Source organism: Pseudopipra pipra, chromosome 5, assembly GCF_036250125.1.
Source record: "Pseudopipra pipra isolate bDixPip1 chromosome 5, bDixPip1.hap1, whole genome shotgun sequence".
Lineage (NCBI taxonomy): Eukaryota > Metazoa > Chordata > Aves > Passeriformes > Pipridae > Pseudopipra > Pseudopipra pipra.
In genome coordinates this window covers 39,599,586-39,616,811 of record NC_087553.1, presented here as the reverse complement: position 1 = coordinate 39,616,811, position 17,226 = coordinate 39,599,586, and the positions used below count along the sequence as shown (strand labels likewise).

Here is a 17,226-nt window from a genome sequence, read left to right as displayed (position 1 = left end):
AACCCCCAAATGTAAAAAATCAACCTTCCTTCTAAATATAAAAACTCCTTATATCTGATATGGTTGCCTCCTTCTACACTGTTTTCCCGAAACCAGTACTTGTGGGTACTAGTCAAGGGCTCATGAGATATTTCCTGCTTAGAAACCAATGTCATAAAGAAACTGGTGCTCCTCTCTTGCCCTTTGCCCTTACCACAGAATTTCCAACCCACCATTGTGAAAAGGCGATATACTTGGTTGCAAACGTCACAGATGGACACATCCTGCTACAGGCTGAAACAAGATGCTCAGAGCATTTGAACCCAGCTAACACACATCTCCTCACTTTCCCAGATGTCCAACTCTGCCTGCACATTAGGACAGCTGGTGAGGCAGCCACAGAAACCATGTCTGGATGGTCAAGCATAGAAAAGAATTGGAGGCAGAGAGGTGCTGAGGAAATCAGTCACTGGAAAGCTGCATAAGAGTTTAACCCTCTGATCAAACAACACTTAAAATCCCAAACCTGCTGCTCAAAAAGAGAAGGGGATTATTCACACAACTCAAATTACTCATATGCTCAGGGTAACAATGGTCCCTGTAAATCTAAGCCTCAAGAAGCATTTAAATATTAACATGGATATTTTCCCTTGGGTTCTTGTGCCACATGTGACTTTTCAAAAGATTGGCTGGACTAATCACTGCAAAACCACCAAAGCTGTCTACCAGATGGCAGTCACTGATTAATTTTTCTTAACTTAAGCCAAAAAGGAAGAAAGTGTGATGGGTGGAGCCGTAAAGACAAGCACAATCAACATCCGACCAAATAGGGTTTCCTGTCACCTTGGGAACAACACTGATTGGCACTGCAGTTTCCTGTGTACAAGCTAAAACCAGTAGCAACTGAAGTAACAAGAATAAATGCCAGATAAGAGACGACCTGGGAATACAATAAAATAATTATAAAATTTCTGACTAAACAACAGAGGACAGTAAAGGCAAAACCAAGGGTAGGCATGGACTGCACACTAAATGCAGCACTCCCTGGTACATGAGAGCAGAGGACCATGAAGCTGCAGCAGAAAATTTTTTCTAAATACAGATGGGCTAATTTGCCTGAATTATCCACTCCCAGAAGTGAAAGTCACATTCTTTGAAGAGCTTTTAGTTCTTTGCAAGAGAAGAAAAAAGGGACGTGGGACAATTTAAAGCCGAGATGGAAACAGGAGTGGAAACATACCATCTAACCCACACTAATCTGAAGTCATTTGTAAGATGTGCCAGAGACACAGGGAAAAGGACTGTGGGTGTAAGTTTGGGCAACGGTACATATTTGCATTTATTTAATTAGATTGTAACTCCCACAGAGTTTTGCTTCAAAGACCTCTAACCACAACCAAAACAGCTTCCCAACCAGCCAGGAGTCAAATAGTTAAAGTACGTTTTTTATAGAGTCTTTGTTAGGCTGGTGCCTGAGTTCACTTCCCTTCCAGAGAAAGGGGAACATTCCTGCCCTCTTCCTACACTGCAGATAAGCAAAGAAATCTGTAATGGGTTGGACAGAATAGACATTTGTGCGACTCAAAGGTCTGGCACATGGAGAAAGTTTTTAGAGTGACAGTGCACTAACAGAAATGTTTCACAAATGCAAGTTGGAGGCACAGAATTATTCTCTCTTGAGTGATGAATCCACATGCTAACACAGACCTCTCAGGCACTGAGCAGGAGACCCTCAAAGTAGGATCCCACCTCATGTTCCCTGTTACTTAGAGGTAGCTTCTCCCACCTCAGTAGGTGAAATTTTCAGCCCTTGCCCTTACCCTGTCACCCAGAGTGCAGGTGCCAGCAGTCAGAGTGTGGCTTTCCAGGTAGTTGAGATGATCTGAGGAGAAGGAAACCACAATGTAGGGCTGCAGGGAGACCCTGCACTGGAAAGAGAATTACTAAAAGGCCATAAGCAACTGCCCACAATCAGGACTGCTCCCCTCATGTCAGCTGCTACACCAGCTGTGCACTTCTTCAAGTGCAAGTTAAAGCTTGAAAAAAAAAATCACAGTGCCAGGAAACAATCCCAGTACTGAATGACAGTGCTTGTGTATCAAGACTTGCAGCCCCAGTTTGTTTTTAGCCTATGACAACATGAGCACTGGAAAGCAATTTACTGTCACAATTTGGGAACAAGCATGTGCACAAACCATTTTTGTAGTCTGCATCCATTCCCCACTCTTTTGAAGGTAAAGTGAGCTTGGCAGTATGGACACAAACTAATTTCTGCTAGGCAGCCTCAGGGCAGTAAGTGTTTCTGGGTGTATTGAATTTATAAGTGGATGTCCCATCCCTGGAAGTGCTCAAGGCCAGGCTGAATGGGACTTTGAACAACCTGATCCAGTGGAAGATGTCCCTGCCCATGGCAGGGGGGCTGGAACTAGATTTTCTTCAAGGTCCCTTCCAGACAAAACCATTTTATGGTTCTATGATTCTGTGATCTTACAGACCAGGATGTAATATAGCTGAGAAGTGTGCCAAATGAGAGAAATGTATTTTTAAGTCCTTGAGAAAGTGGTTTTTTTGTTTGTTTGTTTGCTTTGTAATTATATTCTCTCACTCTTCTTAAATGATGTACACGAATAGTAGCAGGTAGGACTTTTGCTGTACCTCATGTTAAGGTTCTCCTCTTCACTGCACCTCTTCAGATGGACACAACACTCAGTCATCCTCAATCCAGTGGTCAGGAGTACAGCTGGAGGAGGTTTATATGCCAGGTCGAAAGTGCTCTAATGAGTTGATGCCAGAGACACACCAGAGCACAAAAGTTCCTGCCTCCCACCTCAAACTCAGTTTACCAGTCCCTGGTGCTCTGCAAATTCCTTCTGATAGGAAATCACCACAAAGCTGTTCTCCAGCTCATACTTTCGTGTTCGCAAATAGCTGTGTTCAAATAATTACAATGACATTTTCCTGAAAACAATCCCTAGGATTTAAATTAGGAATGCAGAAAGCATATTCAGCACCACACAATAGGGCAAATTTATCCTCCAAATCTATGCAAAGCTAGTATATTTTAGCCAGGAAATTCAAGGCCCCTTCCTGTAAATATATTAAGTTCCCATGCTTGTGCAATAAACTACAAAACCTGGCATGTTTACAGAAATTGCATAAATGGTTGGATCTATAGTTTAATAATTCGTATGTCTATGTAGAATGACTAATAAAAGAGAATAGTTACCAATATTAACAGTGTGATTTTTCTTCCACCTACAAACTTGAAGCCCAAACTATTCAAGATTTTCTTTGTAAAGGTATCAAATACAAGATGTTTCTGAGGAAGAATGCTGAAGTCAGACAGAGAACAATAATTTCTCTCATTATTGGGACTAGATGTGTGTATACCTTGTGCTAATGTTTCAAACTTTTTCCTTTGGCAGTGAGTTCTACAGACTCCTATGGGTTATCTGAATCTACCTTTTTAAATGATATAAAAAATATATTGCCTTTCCTTTCCATCAGAATATCTCTTTTTGTCATGTTATAGGGAAGCGGTCAGAGATGAGCATTTAGCAGCATTATAATGCACATTATTTTCACTTTTACTTCATTATACTTACAGTGAGCTGTACTCACTGCATGTCTAATGAATACTTCTTAGAACTTGAGAAAGAATTTAGGATCTTTAGGACGGTAAGAGAAAGCTCACTGAGTACAGTCTATTAACTGAAGCATAGAGTTTTTACAGTATTGCTCTGCTTTGTGGGGAAAAGTAACATCTCACAATCAGAGTTCAAGCCAAAATTCACTCATCTGTTATGTTTGTAGGGAGCTACACTTGACTGATTTAGATGATTTTTCCCCCTACTATTCTGATGTCTACTGATTTTCTCCAGAGGCTGCAGACTTGGTTGCACAGTGTCTGTTGAACGAGGCCAGTGAGCAGCCCCCTCTCCAGTTTTGCTCTTGCTGGCTCTTCCCAGAGTACCATCTGTTTTCCTGTGTCACAGCTATGTCTCCATTGCACAATTATTTTCTTTCACATTTTAAAAATATTTTATTATTTCACTTATCTGCCAGGTTTTTGCTCTATTTGCCAAGTTTCTTTCTATCATAGTCTCCACTCTCTTGTATTTATTTGCAGAGAAAAAAATGAGCACAAAGCCCATATAAATGCTACCTGCTCTGAAGGAGAGTCCTGTATGCCTATGGCATCCTGACATGTGACCATGAGGAGCTCCTCCTTTTAGATAGAAAAATTTTCTGATGAATATGTAATAGATTAAGAAAACACAGTGCTGTGATTTTTTCCACTAATTATTTAGATGTAATAGCCAGAGTTTTAGGTCTTTGTGGCTAGGATAGAATACAATGCTTGAGAAAAATTTCCAAAGCACTGTTTGTGGTTTTCAACACACAGTAGAAGAGATATTTTCCACATTTTCTTTTCTTTCATGTATTTTTGCATAATAACTAATTTGAACAAAACACCATATTGCACACTAGTTAGTTGGAATACAGTTTTCATAGTCATAAATAATATGACTGGAACTGGAATAAATAAACTGGAACTAAAACTCACAGCAGCAAGGGCCAGAGGAAATGTAAATCCAGCTGTAATACTGTGTTGGTGTGGTAACATTTATATTTATATCCACCATGCTTGTCATTTAGCAACTCACTGCTTGTACTAAGAATCTTCAATGCTTGATATGTCAGAATTAAATTTAAAATACCACATTCCATTTCACCACATTCTGGTTTTGGCTGGAACCATTCATATCAAGATGAATAAAACAGAATAAAAGGAAGCCTTACTCTGCTAAAGGAAAAAGTATATATTATTCATATAAACCTATAAAAGCCTAAGTAGAAAAATAAACACTGATGCAATATTCATGGATGTGCTCACAGAAGAGAAAAGGATCATTTACATTCTAAATTCAGGCATCGGCGCTATGATATTGTGACAGTTCATCACTGAAGACACCCACAAGAGAACACTCACTCTCCTGCTCCTTTGGTCAGTAACAGAATGGTGTGGGTTGACAATGGAGAAGGCCTTTGCTGCAAAGGAGCAGCAGTTGTGAAAACACCAGAAGAGAGCAACTTCAAAGCATTCTGTACTGAACAATCCAAAGGACGCCAGGAGGCTGTGAAGACAGCTCTTCACTTGCCTGCCTCAGCATCAATCATTAATTGTAATAGAAAGGGGGCAGTGCCTCTTTGTTCTGACAGTCCTCTCACCTCCACACCTGTCAGTTCATCCTTCACTCTTGGCCACCACCGTTCCATCCCTTTCCCAACTGCAAACTGCACATGGGCACACATCCCTGATCAGCATCTAGGAAAATCATAGAATCAGAGAATAGTTTGGGTTAGAAGAGACCTTTAAAGGTCATCTAGTCCCACTCCCTTGCCATGGGTAGCAACAGCTTCGGTTAGGTTAGGTTGCTCAGAACCTCCTTCAACCTGACCTAGAATGTTTCCAGGGATGGGGCATCCACACCTCTCTAGGAAACTTATAATCAACTTATATCTAATCTAAATCTACCTTCCTTCAGTTTGAAGCCATTACCCCTTGTCCTACTGCAACAGGCCCTCCTAGAAACTTTGTTTCCATCTTTCTTATAAGCCCTATTTAAGTACTGAAAGGCCACAATAAGGACTCTCTGGAGCCTTCTCTTTTCCAGGCTGAACAACCCTAACTCTCTGTCTGTCTTCACAGAAGAACTGTTCCAGCCCTCTGATCATTTTTGTGGCCCTTCTTGCTCCAAAAAGTCCACATCCTTCTTATGTTGGGGGCCCTGGAGCTCAATGCAGTACTCCAGGTGGAGTCTCATGAGAGTGGAGCAGAATCGGGAGCAGAATCGTCTCCTGAGGCCACTGGGGCAGTTATCCTGACTACGTGATCACCTTCCGTCCCCCAAGAGCTACAGCCAAAGATAAAAGCGCTGGCCGGCGCGCTGCCGGAGCGGGGGATGCGGGGCAGCGCTGCCCGCCGGCTCTAGGTGTCACCCTCTCCGCGCCCGCGCTCACGCACGGCCGCATCCGCAAGGCGTGTCTGTGTGGCATACAAATCATCTGCGGCATTCCACACATTTGATAGTGCAAACGCTGCATAATCTGCTGGGCGTCTGAGCTTTATAGAAATAGCTGAGTAAGAGCCTTTCCAGATGTGCAGAAAAATATGTTAGTGGACTTGGCTCTAGTATTCAGAAGCCCAATACATTTTAAGAAGCTGGACAAACTCCCAGAAACATTTTTATCCGTGCACAGTTGTCCATCAACAATTTGTTTGCCTCTGTACTGGCCAATGCTATTCCTATTAAAATGGAAAGGTTCCGAGAGCCTGAGGCTAATGTGGTGCTTTGTGAAATTCAGTTCCACTGTATTTTTGCATTTAGATCATAGAATCATATAATAGTTTGGGTTGGAATGGACCTTTAAAGGTCACCTAGTCCCACTTCTCTGCCGTGGGCAGGGACAGCTTCAACTAGATCAGGTTGCTCAGTGTCCTGTCCAACCTTACCTTGAATGCTTCCAGGGATGGGGCATCTAGCATCTCTTTGTGCAAAGTGTTCCAGAGTTTCATCCTCATTGTAAAAAACTTCTTCCTTATATCTACTCTAAATCTACCCTCCTTCAGTTAAAAATCATTATCCCTTATCCTGTCAAGGGTATGCCTCTCAAAGCAGCACATAGTGTGCAGAGCAGGGAGAGCTTGAGAGACAGGCATAGAATCATAGCATCTTAGAATAGTTTGACCTGAAAGGGACTTTTTAAGGTCGTCTAGTCCAACACCTCCCTGCAATGAGCAGGGACATCTTCAATGAGATCAGGTTGCATCATCTGACTTTTCTGTCTCCTGCTTCAGAAAGTTTGTCACAAACTTCCACCTAGATGGCTAGGTACAGTGGTTGGCACACTCACTGGTTTGCACCATGGACCGTTGATTTCTATTCAAACAGATACAGGTCAGGATCATACTGGGCATTTCATGACTATGGATCACACTTAAGGAATCAAATCAGGGACCAAAGGAATCTCCATGCTAAGTTTTTCAAGGAGCCTGCATATCCACTCTAGCCTGCCAAGAGCTTCTTCCCCCCGCAGAAACCAAAATCAGGGTAGCAAAAATTATCGAATGAGTACCCTCAAGCTGTGGCTTTGGACAGGAAGGGACCTCCTGGGTTGATCCCGCTCCATATTGACAGAAAAAGAGCAGTCACTAGACTGTTTAGTGCATGGCTTGCTGCTTGCAGTGTATAATGAGGATAGCCAAGGTTGTCTAGTGCAAGGTTTTTGTTGGGGCAGAAAGGTGGAGAGGAGTTTTAAATTGTCCACTTACCTGGTCATCAGATGACATCTGAGGCAAAATGCATTGGTGCATTATTAATTTTTGCCTCCAGTGCTTCTGAGTGTCAAAATATGTACAAATTTGTTCATAATACAGATTATAGTAAATAAATGAGAAATACATGCAATAATAGCTGCTTATGTAAGAGGAGCTGAAGATAAACTATTCCCTAAAGATCTCTCCCTCACATCCCCAGAGCTTTGTATCACTGAGCTTGAAATAAACTTAAATCACCATTTCTTAGAAGTGGACTTCTGCTGATAAAATCTAACTGCATTAAAAATGACAAAAAGAACTGCACAATGGGATGTTATCACAATGACTTTCACTTTTCCATGGTGGTTGATTAGTGTTCTTTTACAGTAGAAACTAAAGTGCTCAATTCCTTCAACTTCTTTTTCCTTAGTAATTACCTGAAATTCCTGGTTTATTTGACAAAACATCAGGTTTGTATCTCAGCTCTCCATTTTGACATACCTGACTCAGAACTTTGTTCTTCCAAAGGATGAAATTAGGTTTAGGAGTATTAAATGCAGAGTTCCTATCTGTGGGGGTGGAAATTAATATCTTAGATCAATAGTTTTTACTTTCTTTCTTTGTGCTTAAGTACAAACTACGTCTACAAATTCCTTTCCCCTAATCCCTCTGAACTACTACATATGCTGTGTTAGGTACTAAGCATTATAAATGAGCTAGGTGATCCTCCTTCTTGTGAGCTTTATTTTTAGGGTCTTGTGAAAAGAGAAGAACTATCAAAATGTATTTACTTGCTTCCTCCATTCCTTTTTTTTTCCCTGCAGTGATATCACTAGATATTTTATGACAGCTCTGCCTTTCAGCATCTTTTGCTGATAGAAGACTCAGTCCCTCTCCCTGAGCTCTATCTGTCATAAATCCATGTATAAAATCTCTGTCATCTATGGTTCAAGCTGAATCAGGGTTACAGCTCAGTTGAGAGTCTTTACAGATGAGTCTCTTCTTGGTCTCCACATGGTGTCTGTTCTTTCATTTATTGTCTGTGCCGGGGCAGAAGAGTTCAGTTGCGTGGCTGCATGCTACATTAGTTATTCAGAGCACTGATACTTTATGAAAGTGGCCTGAAGCCATCAAACAAGAAATTATATAGGTTTCGAACAGAGGAGGGACAGATGTCAGTGTGCATCCTCCTGTGGGAAGAATAACTGGTTTTATAAAAAGAGCACTGGCCCAGTTTTTGAAAGGTACAATGAGTGGCAAGGTTGGGTGCCCAAGTATTTATGAGGAACTGCACACAAGGGTTGATTTCATTATTAATCACTTCTTCCTCTTTTTTGTAAAGCCTGTAGACTTTGAACTGTATCTTGACTATCATGGAAGGCTGGACTTCAGAAGAAAAATTACCTAAAGGTGATAATGGAAACGCTGTACGAGATTGCTAAATGCATTAAGTGTAAATATTTCTTCTTTCTAAGTTTTCCATGTGCTAGGCACTCCCTGACAATGAGAACATCCTTTGCTGAGAATACATTACCAGCCCTTGAGCCATCTGCCAGGATCTCCAGGATCAAAACAGGCAAAAATCAATGTAAAATGAAAAATTATTGAAGTAATCATTGGAAAGGGGAATAAACTAATTAGCAAAAAGAAAAGCCACTAATGTAGTTAATCTCAGCCCAAAACTGCACCTTTTTGCATGACCTGAACCTCTGGTCATATGAAAAGGAAAGGAGAGGGAGAATACCCATGAGATAGATATTAACACACCAAAATCTCTCTTCTCAGATGTCTATATGGCAAAGTCTCCCATTGACTGGCAGAAGGGAAACATGAATCACAAAGCGGAAGTTTAAAAAAGCAGAATAAATCCTGAATGCGCCAGGCACCATCCTACCTTTCCTGGAGCCCCACGGGTTTCATTCTGAAAGGAGAAGGACTGGCACACAGGGGAGGTTTGAGCTCAGGAACACACTGGCCTTGAGGGTCCACTACAACACTGACAACCTTTGGAGCTTGTTGAGGCTGGACCATGTTGTTGGTGGTCTTACACTCGGATTGAGACGTCTGCAGGGGAAGGGGCGACAGGTGGATCTCCTGCTTCTTTTCCTTCTCTTGTCTCAGTGACAACTGGATCTTCTCCTTTAATCTGTACAGAACCTAGAGAAATAAAGAGGATAGCCCAATTTCAGTTGCCTAGTAAACAAGGCAAGAAAGGTATCACAAATGCTGGATAAGATTTCTATATGTGGCTTGCATTCCTAGAGGTAAGTCACAAATTGTGTTACACAGCATTTTCCACAACCAGAAAAATATTTCCATTATGTAAACTTCAGGGTGTACATGTAGGCAGCAGGGATTTTAACAGTTCTCACTGTGAGTCAGTAATTATTTGTAATACTAGCAGTTGTATTATTAAAGGGGCAAATAACATAGAATGGAAATCAGTCACAAAAGACACTGTGAAGAAGGAAGTAATGATAGAGTAAATGTAGAAAATTTTTTGAGCATTTTAACACAAGAGAGGCAATGGTACAAAATAAAATAGATGCTCATGACATATTAAGGTGCAAATCACTAACTATAGCAGCCTCAATTTGTTTTAAAGCAGATGTTCTTGAAAGCACTTACTCATCTGGCATGGAGCTGATGCTTGAACTTTACTAGGTCACTTTTGTAATGGTAGGCTGCTACTACTCTGAAATACTCCTCAGGATAAGGATATGCCCCAATATCCTCAGAGAAACGCTTCCTATTCTGGAATAAAGCTGAAGCGATGAGTGGCCTATGAAGTTATTTAAGCATCTGTTCAGAAAAACCTGCTTTATAATTACCCAGAACATACTGTAATATCAGGATTCTCTGTCCACCTATTGCTTATGACCATGGATGTCAGACATCTGCATTAAAAGCTTTTCAGAAGTTGTACTGATCTTCTTCCATCAAACTCCACACTGACATTGCTGAACACTGGCTGGGAGAGGGCTGGCAGGTAGCATATGCTTGGTAATGTCACTCCAGAGGAACCCACGTTACACCTGTTTAACGCATCTTATTTCTTTGGAGGACAATTGCAAAAATTATTTCTGAGCTGTAGTCGTGCCATTTTCGATGTGTGCCTTACAACCTATGATACTTACAAGAATTACTATCATAAATACTGCGTAAGAAGGTGGAAGGCACTTACACAGTTTTTTGAAGATGTCTGCAGATATCCTTATACTTTCTACTCTGCTTTTTCTGTTCCTGTAAAGCATTTGACTTGAATCCTTGAATAATGGCAAAGTCTAGACCAAAGCATTTTTTCCTCTGCAAGTCAGAAGCTCTTTGACAGCTGTTGGCCCACTACTGCACATAAAGATCTATCAATCCATAGCTTACCAGTGAAGACTGGATATATCTGATGGGTTTGTTTGTTCAAGGATTAGCATTAGAGGTTTAGCTGGGATCTGACCTAATGTAATTAGCAATACACCCATTAAACAAGACTTAGCTAAGTAAACCATCTGTTCATTCAGAAGAGTTTAGAATTGCATGGATAAGATCTCTTTGCCATTATTTTGCAGAAAAAGCAGCCCTACTGTGAAGCAAGGGCACAGGTATTGATAAAGATAAAATGGAGGCTTGAAATATTTTAACTCTCTTTTACTCCACTGATTGCTTTGGTTTAATTTGTTTCTAGTAATCTGCAGACAAACAGCTCAGATATTCACAGCTGTGACAATGCTCACCATACCTTCTTGTCACTGATATGTTTTGACATAGTTTCACTCCTTGGAGACCCAAGGAATTGTGGTTTTGACTTCCAAAATATGGACAAGTATTATTTCATATCCTTTTTAATAATCTATTATTAGACCCTAGGTAAAAAAGACAGCTTGAGAGTAACAGAAGTTGAAAAAAATCTAAAGAACCACATTTGATCTAAGTGCTAACACACTTTCCTCAGAAAGCGTGATGGGGCTATCATCACTTAAAGTACTTCCTACTCCACACTTTAAAGGACCTTTCCAAGTCATCTACAGATGCAGGCTAAGCTTTCTGCTTTTGGACCCTTTAAAGTACAAATAACCACCAATGGACAAATAGGTGCCTACCCTGTAACTCCAATAAAGAGTCCGCATTTTGGCAGTCTCATATGGTTGCTAGAGCCAAAGCTACTCAGGATGAGCCAAATGCCTTACAGTGTGATAGATTGCAATGGCTGAATTTGAAATACTGAATTACTACTTTTCATAATCTGCCACTCTGACACACACTAAGTGGGATGAAAAACAATGTGAGCTGTTTCTTAGCTTTACAGATTGCACATACCCCATGTATCAGCAGGTCCCAGCAAAATCTGAGACACTGTCCATTTACACAATATAAACAGTAGCACACATAAAAAAGATACAGGTTGGACTTGGGAGGCAACAGAAGGGTGAATGCTTGCAGAAAAGACCACAGCATCACAGTAATTCCATCTGGAAGGGAGTTCAAGGAGTCTACTAGTATTTACCTCTGCCTTAAGTTCAAATCAGCTACACCCAAACTATTTCTGACAGATGATTTCTTAACGGCTGAAAACTCCCAAGCTTCCCCAAGCAACGCAATTCAGAGTCTAGTGACACATGCAATAATAAAAATCTCTTTAATGAGTCAGCAAAATCACCCTGTGAAAAATCTGCTCCTTTTCCAGTCCCCAATGGAGAAAGTATTATATTGTTCCTTATCAAAGCCTTTGAAATCTTTCTGTGTTTGGGAACTGTCATGTTCCTGCTTGCTCTTCTTTTCCTTGTAATAAATAAACCAAATAATTTCATGTCTTCTGTGTCTCTAATCACTCTTGCATCTCTTTCCTCCTATAATTGCCTGACATTTCTCACAAGTGTGGTGGAGAGAGACCACAGAGAATAAGACACAATACTACAACCAAATTATTACCAGAGCCAAGCTGAATTCAGATCTTAAGAGATCATATCCTCATTCATACATCCCAGGGCAAGAAGTGTAATTTTTGCAACACTGTTATGTTACTCATTTACCTAAGTGTATGTTCTCTGGTACTGCTGAAACCTTTCCTAAAGAACATATTTCCTACCATATTTCCTTTGCCACATATCTCCTATGTTGTATTGATGCACATGATTAGAGCTCTTGTCCCTGCCAAGCATCATTCTTTGTCCTTCCCATCTTTCCTCCGGCACCTTAATAATATTTGAAGTTCTGATATTGTCCTACACAATGCTAACAATTCCCAATACTGTCTGTGCATTCCGGATCATTAATGAAAATACTGTGTAGCACCAGGACAAGGACAGGCAGCATTTTCTATACCCTTCCAGTCAAACAGTCAGTAATGACCAAAATATCTCTTCTTCAAAGTAAAAAGTTAGTACTTTTGGAGTTACCCTTCTATTTTTGAGTGAGATGGCATGGAGAGATGGAGATGACAAGGAAGTAAAAATTATATAAAGCAACAATTTTCTGTGGTAAAATAAGCGCTTTTCAAATCTTAGCGAGACTTTAAAAGACGACATAACATTTTGTTATAAATGTGATCATTTTTTAATACCTTCAGTTTAAGCATTCTTTCCATCTTGAGGTTGTAAGTGGGAAATCCATTGAAGTTAAAGAAAATTAAGTGTGTTTGAATATATCAAAAGACTTCAAGATACTATGTGTTTATAAATGCTGATAATTGTCAGAGAATTCAGTAAACACTTTTATTTATCCACCACAGAAGAATTACACAATTCAGAGAAGGAAAATATGTAAGATACAACATTACAAAAAATGCAAAAATTACCCTACGAATGTCAGTGGTGGTGTAGTGTTGTTCATCTTCTGTGTGACCACTGCACATCCCATAGTCAACATATTAGAAGTATGCCTAATGCTCAGAAACCTGGCCACTGAACTCATACAATGTGAATGGCAAAGTTGCTAAAAAATATGATTACTCCTTCATGTACTTACTAGTCATTTCAGTGTAAAATTTGTATATTTGATACATAAATATTGACACATACTCTAACAACTGTGCGCTGATAATTTTGTATCAATGTGATGTTGCTTTTACTATCCTATAAAACTGAAATATAGGCAGGTAAGACCTCAGGAATCTTGGGACCTTTAGTAAGAAGCTTGAGAAGTCATCACTCCTGTTCGTACAGTTACTCTGCAGATTAAAGAGCCTGTTATTTATTTCTTCAGCTTCCTTCTAGTTACATTCTTCAATTAGACTTAAAATACATCAAAAAATGTGGTCCTTTAAACTTTGATTTCCCAGCACTACGAGAGAGACCAACTCTTACCTTGTAGCTGAGTTTTTAATAGCTTTGAGAAAACACCTCTGCTGTAAAGAATGTGTGACCCTGTCCTTCAGACTGAGAAAACCATGATGCAAAACCCAGGAAAAAGACAGTAAAAAGGAAGCTTACCATTAAACAAGTCACTAGAATGACAAAGATGCTGAGAAATATGACAACTGCATAAAATCCTTCTTTGCTCCAGATTTTGTCTGCTTCATGCTGGTCTTGCAAAACATTTTTCTTTTTTTTAAGCAAAGAAAGAGAAAGAGAAATAAGTTACACTGTAGCATGTGCAGATTAAATAGCTCTCGTTGGGCATTAATCACCCCCTCAGGTTTGTCACAGTTCACATCCCACCGTATATGACACTCACTTTGAACGCAGCAATGTGCACACTCACCCTGGCCATGCACCCTGCCTGCTCCCCATCTGTCAGAGCGGGTGCAACGCAAGGCTCCCAACAGTTCACAGAGGATCTAAGATTCTACCTGCTTGCCGAGATAATCCTCCAGCAGGAGTCACAGGCTGGTTGAAGGTAAGCACACAAGACCCACTGTCTTTCTTGGAAATTACCTGGTCATTAGGTGAAACATCAGTGCTCCCACCTGGGCTTTGGGAAGCACTCGCCCTGCCTCTTTCTTCCCAATGCTTATCTATGGCCCCAGCACTCACAAGCCACCTTCCCACTGTTTACACCTGACACAGGAGCAAAGGGCAGATGACTGGCTGCTTTGCCTTCATGAGCCAGGAAGCCCTGACACTGTCACCTCTAGATTACACACACACATATGTAAAAAATACTGATTTTTATGAAAATAATATCATTATCTATCTATAATTCTGATTATGCTTAATCTCATTATCTTTGGTTTCTTGCTGATAGTACATTTCTGAAACAGCTGGGCATACTAAAATTTCCAGAAATCCTGGGGAACTCCTGGGGATTATGAAATAATTATAATTGTAAAAGCATTTATTTTTGCCAGTGTGGAGATTTGGCTGGACTATTAAATTACCAGAATTTCACTATGTTTTCAAATATACCCTCAGTCTAACTGCAATAGACTATTTAGACTAAAATATGCTGCCTTGTGTTTCTGTGAGCACAGTTCAGTAGACATCGTGCTCCCAATTTTCAGCTGCTTGCTTTTTTTTCTTAATTAAGTATTTTCAGTACAATTCTCAGACTGAGTAAAAACAACTTCTTAAATTCTGGTTTCCACTGTAAATTCAAGGTCTTGGTGTTTCCTCTTCACTGAAATTCCCCAATGGCTTTAATCAAACTTCTTGTTTAACTAGTGAGTTGTCTTCCCATCCCAAGGTGGCCTTTTTTCCTCTCTGGGGACATTGTGTAAGAACTGGCAGTTTTTCACAGAGAAGAGTTCTTCTGTTTAAAGGTGAGTGGCTGCTCAGTAACTGCAAGGACCCTCTAGCACTTACATGGGTTCTTCATGCTCCAATGTCTGCTTAGCCACTGATTAGCCTGCTCTTTTGGGCAGTTAATATATCAAGCAAACTCTTTATCTTCATCAGCCTCCGAAACACAGAAAGTCGTGATGATGACAAATTAATGTGGAAAAGCTTCCTGAGGAGCAGGAGATAATGGCTTGAGGAAGGGAGGACAAGCTGACAAAAGTCTGCTGGATGGTGGATCCCAAAATAGTTTTCATGGTTCTCACGAGTTTGTGCCCTGCTTGCTTTGAAAAGGCTCAAGACAATCCAGATACAAGACAATCCACAGGTCATACTGCCACAAAATGCAAACATTTAGAGAGGAATTTGGTAGCATGGCTAATTTACAGAGACTTGCCTGCTAAAAGGAATGCATATGTGTAACTGGGAGTTGACTGCTTTAGAACTGAAAGCACAATAAGGAAAGTTTTCTTTGGAAGTCATAGCCCTGGGGACCAGAATGGAAATCCTTCATCTCATTCCGAGCAACTACAGAAACCAACCTTGTGAAATTAGTATATTTGTGTGTGTATAATCATGCAGTGTTTCATGGTCTGGGCTTTAAAGTATTGCAGGTATTGACAGTTTGAAAAGATTTATAAGTGTCAGTCTGATGTTTAACGAGCAACTTAAAAACCAGGGCTTTCAAAGAGAAGCTGGAAATCTTGCCAAATATTTCTGCAAAAATTGTTCCTAGACATATTTAAACACTGCTGCCACTGTAGCAGGGTGCAGCTCTCCACGCAATCTGCTACCTCAGCACAACAAGGTTATTCTGCTGCACTCATGGCACAGGACTTGGGTCCCAATACTGGCTCAGAGCCCAGATCTGCAGCTGCTCTGCATTCAGGACTGCTCCTGTTGAGCTCCATGGGAATCCAATGGCAACAGCAGCAGCTGCAGCTGTGGCCCATTAGCTATAAACTCAGTATTTGACCCTGAGTGAGTTACCTGATGGCTTTCCGGTGTTTCATATCTCTCAGGAGGAAATCCAGATAAAAAGCAGGAGCTGAAGGAGAATTGGCCATGCTGACCAATTGTAAGTCAGTAAATGCTGAAAGGACAAATACACTAAGAAGTAAATGAAAAGCTGTGGTGGTAAAAAAAAAGTTTTCCCCCTGGAGTTAAAAAAATGGTAACCCCAGAGGGGGTGGTGTCCCTTGGGGTTGAGCCAATCAGTGCTCCTACAAAATATAAACATATTACAACCAGACTGGAAAAGAAGGATGTTGGAGTTGTAGCTGTAGTTGGAGAAGAGTGGTTATGTTCTGAGACCACGAGGAGAGAGAGGGGTTCGGAGCCCCACTGGGGGCTAGGTCCCCCCCCAGCCGGGGCTGGGGGGCTGCAGAAACTTGGAACAGTGTTAGACTGGGCCAGGTATCTGTAGCTAAGAGCTGGGGGAAGTTTCTCCACTGTGAGCAGCAGCAGGAATGGCAGCAGAGACAGCAGTGAACGGAGAGACTGTGGCTGAAAGCCAAGAGGTAAGAAAAGCAGCAGAGGCGGCTTTCAGCCAAGCAAGAAGATACACAGATGTCTAATGCAGAGAGAGACAGAGCAGGACTAAGCTCTACACAGAGTTTTGGGGTAAGAACTGAACCAACCCCCCAAACCCCCTTTTGAGACTCTTCCTAGGAGGAGGGAGATGGACTCTGGCTTGAGAGAAGTCTTGGAGTGCAGCAGTACCGGAGAGAAGAGCTAAGAAGCTCGGAGATGTCCCAGAGCTGGACCGGGATGGCCGGATGGAATGCAGAGGGTGTGACCTTGCCCCCCCCAACCCCCCCTGCTGCTGCCAAGCTGGCAGTTTTGAGACAGAGCACAGGAGCTCTGGTAGAACGGTTGAGGCAAAGACTTTCAACTGAAAGCTGCTCTAACGTTCTGACTCAGAGGTAAATCCCCTGAGGAAGGGACTTTCACGAAGATGCCCCTGCACTTTGTGATATGCCCGTGGTGAAGCGAGTTTTGTCCCTGCTGGCAGTCCACGGGCGAGACCTTCAATTGGAACCGAAGGGCTGAGAGGGGGAAAGGAGACCCCCCCTTGTGTGTATTGGACAGAGATTCCAGCTACGATAACTCCAGTTACAGCTGCTGCTGCATGGAAGAAGAGAGGCTGCTGCCCTTTCCCCCCATATTGAGTCTTGTGTTGTGCCTGGAAAACCCATCTCACACTGGGTTGAGTTGCGG

The 17,226-nt window shown here is 41.3% G+C and overlaps 1 protein-coding gene across 2 annotated transcripts in view; it reads right to left on the bottom strand.

The window, feature by feature from the left end:
* Nucleotides 1-17,226, bottom strand: part of PTPRR (protein tyrosine phosphatase receptor type R) — a 147,254-nt gene that overhangs the window by 50,739 nt on the left and 79,289 nt on the right. For both annotated transcript variants that reach the window (XM_064655665.1, XM_064655666.1), the window contains exons 5-6: nt 13,723-13,833; nt 9,195-9,457 (exon numbers count right to left, since the gene is read on the bottom strand). In XM_064655665.1, coding sequence (XP_064511735.1) covers nt 9,195-9,457; nt 13,723-13,833 — 374 coding nt within the window. The remainder of the gene's footprint in view (nt 1-9,194; nt 9,458-13,722; nt 13,834-17,226) is intronic.